The sequence below is a fragment of the Chiloscyllium plagiosum genome, chromosome 12, assembly GCF_004010195.1.
Source record: "Chiloscyllium plagiosum isolate BGI_BamShark_2017 chromosome 12, ASM401019v2, whole genome shotgun sequence".
Classification (NCBI taxonomy): domain Eukaryota; kingdom Metazoa; phylum Chordata; class Chondrichthyes; order Orectolobiformes; family Hemiscylliidae; genus Chiloscyllium; species Chiloscyllium plagiosum.
Genome location: NC_057721.1, coordinates 70368570 through 70377335, shown reverse-complemented (window position 1 = coordinate 70377335; position 8766 = coordinate 70368570). Strand labels below are relative to the sequence as shown.

The 8766-nt window shown below is 41.8% G+C and overlaps 1 protein-coding gene across 6 annotated transcripts in view; it reads left to right on the top strand.

The window, feature by feature from the left end:
* LOC122555578 (transmembrane protease serine 2-like) overlaps positions 1–8766 on the top strand; it is a 62355-nt gene that overhangs the window by 19022 nt on the left and 34567 nt on the right. For all 6 annotated transcript variants that reach the window (XM_043701600.1, XM_043701602.1, XM_043701604.1 and 3 more), the window contains 3 exons: positions 379–505; positions 3557–3670; positions 3767–3810. In XM_043701600.1, the coding sequence (XP_043557535.1) occupies positions 379–505; positions 3557–3670; positions 3767–3810 (285 nt within the window). The remainder of the gene's footprint in view (positions 1–378; positions 506–3556; positions 3671–3766; positions 3811–8766) is intronic.

The window sequence follows — 8766 nt, the reverse complement described above, 5'->3', positions numbered from 1 at the left end:
CACCGCCTTCTTGACCTGCAATCTTCTTCCCAACCTCTCCGCCCCCACCCACTCTCCGGCCTATCACCCTCACCTTAACCTCCTTCCACCTATCGCATTCCCAACGCCCCTCCCCCAAGTCCCTCCTCCCTACCTTTTATCTTAGCCTGCTTGGCACACCTTCCTCATTCCTGAAGAAGGGCTTATGCCCGAAACGTCGATTCTCCTGCTCCTTGGATGCTGCCTGACCTGCTGCGCTTTTCCAGCAACACATTTTTCAGCTCTGATCTCCAGTCACAGTTACACGTCAAAGTTGAACATGCTTCAATCCTGCTCAAAGAACTTTGTGATGTAGGCAACAGGTTTTCTTACAACTTTGTGTTTCCTTCTAAATTACAGTTCTGTTGGCAAACTCAACTTTTGTGCTTTATGCCAAATCTGTGGATTATGGCTGGAGACCAGTATGTCATGACCACTGGAACAATGATCATGGACAGCAAGTCTGCAACAGGATAGGTTACCTCAGGTAACAGTAAGAGATTGTATCAATGTATTTTCTACTGCAGTTCCCCCAAATGTAGTCACGTTCACTTGATAGATGTTATTCCAGTGAAAGCTCTAAATAAAATAGCATTAAATGTTGTAACCAAATTTCTTGAGGACACGGAATTTACAAAGCAATATTGGAAGTCACGTTGAGAAACCTCACAAGGATGGGTTGTGGAGGGATCCAAATGCTATATTGTTGCACTTGAAATTGGTCTTGTGTGTCTTGGGTCATCATTTGAAGAAAAGTAAAAGACCTTTATTCTAACTTTAGGTTGTGTTGAACCTAACGACTTAATATTGAGTTCTCAACCATGAAAAGATAGGGAACAGTATTACTTCTTAAATTATAGAGTCATAGAGATGTACAGCATGGAAACAGACCCTTCGGTCCAACTCGCCCATGCCAACCAGATATCCCAACCCAATCAAGTCCCACCTGCCATCACCCGGCCCATATCCCTCCAAACCCTTCCTATTCATATACCCATCTAAATGCCTCTTAAATGTTGCAATTGTAACAGCCTCCACCACTTCCTCTGGCAGCTCATTCCATACATCTACCACCCTCTGCGTGGAAAAAGTTGCCCCTTAGGTCTCTTTTATATCTTTCCCCTCTCACCCTAAACCTAGGCCCTCTAGTTCTGGACCCCCCGACCCCAGGGAAAAGACTTTGTCTATTTACCCTATCCATGCCCCTCATAATTTTGTAAACCGCGATAAGATCACCCCTCAGCCGCCGACGCTCCAGGGAAAACAGACCCAGCCTGTTCAGCTTCTCCCTAGAGCTCAAATCCTCCAACTCTGGCAACATCCTTGTTAATCTTTTCTGAACCCTTTCAAGTTTCACAACATCTTTCCGATAGGAAGGAGACCAGAATTGCATGCAATTCCATGGTGGAGGAAAGATGTTCATGAAAAACAAAGCTCAATAATTTTTAAAAGTTGAACGGAAGCAAGCAACATAAAGAGGACATTGTAAAGGTGCAAGAATGTTAAAAATACTTTGAAGAAAATATTTTACTGATCTTGAAGACAATTCCATTTCAAATAATGCTGGAAAAAGATCACCCAAATTCATTAGTTAAAAAAAAACATTCATGGCTGTGGGCATCGCTGGTCAAACCAACTGTTAAGACTCAGTCATGTTGCTGTGAGTCTTGACTCACATATAGGTCAGAGCAAGTATTGATGACAAATTTCCTTCGTGGAAGGATATTAGTGAACCAGATTGGTCTAATGGTTACCATTAGACTAGTTGCTTTGTAATTGAATTCAAATTTTAACCACTTGCCATGGTGCGATTCAAACCCTTGTCCTCCGAACATTATCATGGGACTGTGGCTAATTGGTCCAGTAACATTACCACTACACCATCACCTCTATCTTTTCAACAAAAGGATAGACCTCATCTACAAACAATTGACCAATGAGAATTAATGCCATTTGTTGATAACGTATTTTGAATCCGTGTTTTCTTGATAACTAGTAAATTAAGTGTTTGCTTAACCTTTCAGGCCTGTGGTTGGATGGGAGACAGTTTTGTAAGATGGCAGATTGACTAAATTATTCACTTCGCTCCTCCTTTTAATGTTAACTCTTTCTGCATTTTTAAAATCAAGAACTCAGATGCATTAACACCATTCATTTAGACAAAATATGTAGAGAGAAACCAATCAGTCCATTGGGATTCTGCTCGTTATGGACAGCCTCCAACTGATCTCTCATTCTATAGCGACCTGTCTTCTCCTTCTCATTATATCATTCGTACAACTGTGGTCAGTGTTATCTAAACATTTCACTTATTCCAAATGAGGAATAATATTCTTTCTAAGGTTGTTTCTTTCTAAAGCCAAGATTGTATTGCTTCCCATTCTGACATTCTTTCCCAAGTTTTTAAAATGAATAAACTTTTCTTTTCTGTTCCCGCAGTGTTCAACTTTTATCAGCTAATGTAATGTTACCTATGATTAATCCATGATACGTTATTCTGTCTGTCACTCTTGTCCTCTTTCTATATTTCTTTGTTATTGTCACAGCCTTTGAGTAGTATTAGAATATAAACATTTCATATAGATTCAAAAAAGTTAACAATGCTTTCCAAAGCTCTACACCACTGGGATTGTCTCTCATTCATGGTTTGTTGTCGACTAATTGATCAACATTAGCTCCTCAGGTCAGCTCATCCATGATCATTTAACAAGATGGTAAAATCTGAATGAAAAACTTGATTGCTTGTTGCTTCAGTTACATGTTTCTATATTCTAATGTATTAATGTAAAGCCACTCACCTACTGTGAGTGTGGTGTTGTCTCCAGCATTTAACACCACTAAAAAAGTAGACTATACAATATCTAACACAAATGGAAGAGGTTTGTGTATGTGTGTGTAAGGCATGTTTTTTTCTGGGGCTTTCTGATGTGAAGTGTGTTACACCAAAACGATCGTGATGACCTCCTAACTAAAATTCAGTCACCACAATCCTCCGAATAAATGGACAGCAAACACTGTTTTAGTACAGGAGTACAGAGTTTTCCTGGGGCGTTTTCCAAAGTGGGAGTGTGATGCACCAAACTGATTGCTGTGAGTTCCTATATCATTTAACTGCCAGCATCTGCAAATTGAAAAGAATTTTCTTTGTAACAATATCTTAGCACTGCATCAGCTGTTACTGTCCCCCACTTGGAATAGTGCCAAGTGCAGGAATGCTCTAGGGGAGCAAAGCTTGAACAATTTCCAAAGTATTGAATCACAGGAAGCTGGGAAAGGAGTGCATCATTTGTCAATCTGCACTGCAACTTTGGTCCACTGCACTGACTAGTTGTACAAATGAATGAAGCTTTTCCCCATTCATATCGACATGCGTAATTTCGAGTTCTTTGTTTCCATGTAGATTGTGGAATTTCTTCCAGCTGGCCAAAGCCATTAAGAAAACATCCCTAGCTTGATATAAAGCTGTTTTGTGGTTGCTTATACTGGGCATTCCAGCTAACATACCAATGCTTTTTACCGCTAAACATGTGTTTCACAGCAACAGCTATTCCTATTATGGATCAACCTCAGCAAGCACGGTTGAATTTTCAGAGTTCCTGTTACTGAATGAGAGTTTATCAACAAAAAACACGTACCAAAAGCTAAGCATCAGGTCAGTTCTTTGTCACATTTCAATGTATCACGCAACTTTTGATGTTTGTCCATTATCTGTTAACACACTACTCAGAAATATATTTTTCATTTACAGCCAAAATTGCTCTTCTGGATTGCTGGTCACATTACACTGCATAGGTAGGCATTATTTCATTATTTTGTTTCACATTATAAGTTCTCAACCAATTAATATTTTCTATCTCATTCCACTTCACATTTGCACCAATGTGTCCATCACAATCCCAACCAAAAGACTAAGTTGGTTGCACAAAGGTTAACTGAGCTCCATCTGACGTGATATTATTGCATTTCAATTGGTACTTTTAATCTACTAAAACATCCGACGGTGCTTGCGATTAAAACCAGGAAACTGTAGACAGGTTAGCTCAGCATGTATTTTAAGGCTCGCTGAGACTTTTCAGAATTTTTTTTCATAGTATATTTGTGTCTCTGGCATGGGCAGGATTTATTGCCTATCCCTAATTGCTTTTGAAGTGAGTGATTTGGAAAAAACATTTCACAGTGCAGCTCAGACTCAATCAAATTGTTGTGGATCTGGAGTCTCGTATAGACTAGACCAAGTAAGGAAGGCAGACTTGTTTCCTTAAACAACATTAGTAAACCAGTTTTATACAAGTAATGAGCCTTTGAAGCATACTTGGATTCAAACCATTAACTCTGTCTCTCTTCTACTGTTGTTTCCAGACTTGCTGAGTTTCTCCAGCACTTTCTGATTTTATTTCAGATTTGGAGCATTCTACTATTTTGTAGTTTTATGAAAATTAATAGTTCTTTCACTGCACCATTTCTGATACTAGCTTTAAAATCCCTATGCATGAATTATATTTGAAGTCCGTTACCTTGCAGGTTTTAAATTCATATCCCCAGAACACTCTGTCACCATGTCTCCATTAAAGATTGGATGGCAGATGTATTGAAAATTTTCAATTGATCAGATTTGCAGAATACATCAACACTGATTAATCTAATTGTATTTTTTTTAGAAAAAAATGATTAAAGAGGGGGACAGGGGAATGTGTATGGGCGTTGTCCATATAGACTTTGAGAAGTTATTTTTAAGCTGGAGAGGGTCAGCAGAGACTTACCAGGACGTTGCTGGGAATGGAGGGTTTGCATTATAAGAAAAGGCTGGGTAGGCTGGTACTTCCTTCACTCGAGTGTAGGAAGTTGAGAGGTGACCTTACAGAGGTTTATAAAATAATGAGGGGTATGGATCAGGTTGATGGCAGGTAGGTGTCTTTTCCCTACAGTGGGGTATTTCAAGATGAGGGGGCATCTTAAGGTGAGAGGAGAAAGATTTAAAAAACACATGAGAGGAAATGTTTTTACAAAGACAATGGTTCATGTGTGGAATGAACTTCCAGAGGAATTGATGGGTATGGGTACAATTACCATATTTAAATGACATTTCAATGAGTACACGAATAGGAAATGTTTGAAGGGATATGGGATAAGTGCAGGCAGGTGGGATTAGTTTAGTTTGTGATTATGGTCGATGTGGAGTGGTTGGACCAAAGGATCTGTTTCTATGTTGTATGACTCTATGTATTTGATACAGTCCCTCATAAAAGACCATTAGCTAACATTGAATCTCACAGCGTTGGAAGCAGATCATTGACTTGAACAGGAAATTGGCTCAACAGCCAAAAACAGTAGAAGAATAATACATCGGTGCTCTATTAAACAAAGTCTTATGGTGCCCTCCTTCATGTTGTCTAGTACTGCCACTATGGAATCAATTTTACTCAAACATAGGAACCAATGAGTCACTGGGGACCATCAGCAGTTGCAGAACTATACTCAACCATCATCTGTAACATCAAGGCCTAACAAAACACCCCACTACAGATCTGCTCCGAGCTGGTCTAATCTGCACACTCCAAGTTCCAGATTGGATTTGAGTGGAGGCAGCCACTCAGTGAAATAGCCAGCTGCCTTGGGGAACCTTGCATGTCTCAGTCATGGACTGTCCTCTATACCTGGTCCCTGCAAAAATGGCAAAAGCCAGGTTTAAAGTGAGACGTAGGACTTTGAAAATTTTTCAGAATATCTTTACCATGATGGGTCTCCATTGTGCTGAAAATCTGGGCTGTAGTCTCACTGACACACTGAGCAGCTCAGTAGCACTTCCTTACTTTTTTATATTCCATTCTCAGTTGCAATGCAAAATCTAGTTGAGAATCATTGAATCGTTCAATGGATGTCATTCAGCTCAACGTATCTGCTCCAGCTCTCTGAGTGACAATGCCATATTCCTACCTTTTTCTCATAATCCTGCAGATCATTTTTATTTAAGTAGTCAGCCAATACCCTATTTAATGCCTCAAATGAAACTGCCCTCCACCAGATTACCAGGCAATTCATTCCAGAGAAACGTTACTCGCTGGGTGAAAAAGTTCCTTCTCTCATAACGTTAGCTTCTTTCACAAATCTGTGCCCTCTCATTCTTAGTCCATTTATGGGTAGGAACAGTTTATCCATATTTCTCCATTTCTCTCACTTCTCTTACTTCTGTTTGTAAGAGCTTGCAATTAGCAGATTGGCTGAAGCATTCCCCTATTATTACAGCTGGGTTCAAACTATAACATACACAGGCGATGGGCTGAGGAGTGGCAGATGGAGTTTAATTTAAATAAATGTGAGGTGTTGCATTTTGGAAAAGAAAATCAGAGCAGGACTTATACACTTAATGGTAAGGTCCTGGGGAGTGTTGCTGAATAAAGAGATCCTCGAGTCCAGGTTCATACTTCCTTGAAAGTAGAGTCATAGATAGATAGGATAGTGAAGAAGGCGTTTGGTATGCTTTCCTTTATTGGTCAGAGCACTGAGTATAGGAGTTAGGAGGTCATGTTGTGGCTGTACAGGACATTGGTTAGGCCATGTTTGGAATACTGTGTGTAATTCTGATCTCTCTGAAACTTGAAAGGGTTTAGGAAAGACTTTTGGAAACTTAAGGCTGAGATAGATAGGTTCTGGATCAATAGAGGAATCAAGAGTAACAGTGAGTAGAATCTTCGGAGCAGCGAGAGGCGGGAGCTGGGAGGAGGTGACGTTGGTGTGAGGTGATTGTCGGGAAGGCCGGTAAGTATATTTAAACTTCTTACCTTCAGGCCAGCGAGAGAGGAGCGAGCAAAGGACTTCTGGCAAGGGTAAGTAGAACAGTTTATATTTGTGTGGTTGCGTTACCCAAGACACTACTTGGGTAGTGTCTCCCACCCAGCCGCCTCCTCTAAACTAAAAAAAGAGTTGTGGGAGCCAGATTGACAAGGTAAGGTAACTAGTTTATTTCCTAATTTTTTTTTAGTAGTCACTTTGGGAGTTAGAATAGTGGGAATGGAGTTTAGGGCAGTGGAATGTTCCTCCTGCCGAATGTAGGAAGTAAGGGTCACCACTCGTGTCCCTGCTGACTACATCTGTGGGAAGTGCACCCAACACCAGCTCCTCGAAAACCATGTCAGGGAATTGGAGCTGGAGTTGGAAGAACTTCGGATCATTCGGAAGGCAGAGGGGGTTATTGACAGGACTTAGAGAGGTAGTCACTCCCCAGATAAAAGAAAAAGACAGATGGGTGACCGTTAGGGGACAGAAAGGGAACCGGCAGGCAGTGCAGGGATCCCCTGTGGCCGCTCCCCTCAACAATAAGTATACCGTTTTGGATATTGTTGGGGGGGAGATGACTTACCAGGGGAAAGCAGTGATGCACCTGCTGCTCAGAAGGGAAGGGGAAAGAGGAGCAGAGCAGTAGTCTTTGGGGACTCCATAGTTAGGGGGACAGATAGGAGGTTCTGTGGGGATGAGAGAGACTCAGAGTTGGTGTGTTGCTTCCCGGGTGCCAGGGTCCGTGATGTCTTTGATCGTGTTTTTGGGATCCTTCGGGGGGAGGGAGAGCAGCCCCAGTCGTGGTCCACCAACCACATAGGTCAGAAGAGAGATGGGGATTTAAGGCAGAAATTCAGGGAGCTAGGATGGAAGCTTAGAGCTAGGACAAAGAGTTGTTTTCTTTGGTTTGCTGCCCGTGCCACGTGCTAGTGAGGCGAGGAATAGGGAGAGAAAGGAGTTCAACACATGGCTACAGGGATGGTGCAGGAGGGAGGGTTTTGGGTTTTTGGATAATTGGAGCTCTTTCTGGGGTAGGTGGGATCTTTACAAACCGGATGGTCTTCATCTAAACCAGAGACGTACCAATATCCTGGGTGGGAAATTCACTAAAGCTATTAAGGTGGATTTAAACTAATACAGGCGGGGGATGGGAACCAAAATTGTAGGACTGGTACAGAAGAGGATGAGAGTAGGGAGTTCCCAAATCAAGTATCTGACACTGGCAAGTGAGAACCTGGTTTGAAGTGTGTGTACTTCAACGCGAGGAGCATCCGAAATAAAGTGGGTGAACTGGCAGCATGGGTTGGTACCTGGGACTTCGATGTTGTGGCCATTACAGAGACATGGATAGAGCAGGGATAGGAATGACTGTTGCAGGTTCCGGGATTCAGATGTTTCAGTAAGTACAGAGAAGATGGTATAAGAGGGGGAGGTGTGGCATTGTTGATCAAGGACAGTATTACAGTTGTAGAAAGGATGTTTGGGGACTTGTTAACTGAGGTAGTGTGGGCTGAGGTTAGAAACAGGAAAGGAGAGGTCACCCTGTTGGGAGTTTTCTATCGGCCTCTGAATAGTCCCAGAGATGTAGAGGAAAGGATAGCAAAGCTGATTCTTGATAGGAGTGAGAGAGACAGGGTAGTTGTCATGGGGGACTTCAACTATCCAAATATTGACTGGGATCACTACAGTACGAGTACTATAGATGGGTCAGTTTTTGTCCAGTGTGTGCAGGAGGGCTTCCTGATACAGTATGTAGACAGACCTACAAGGGGCGAAGCCACTTCAGATTTAGCACTGGGTAACGAGCCTGGAAAGGTATTAGATTTGGAAGTAGGTGAGCACTTTGGAGACAGCAATCACAATTCTGTCAGGTTTACTTTAGTGATGGAAAGGGATAGGTATACTCCACCGAGCAGGAGTTACAGCTGGGGGAAGGGAAATTACGATGCAATTAGGAAAGATTTAGGAAGCGTA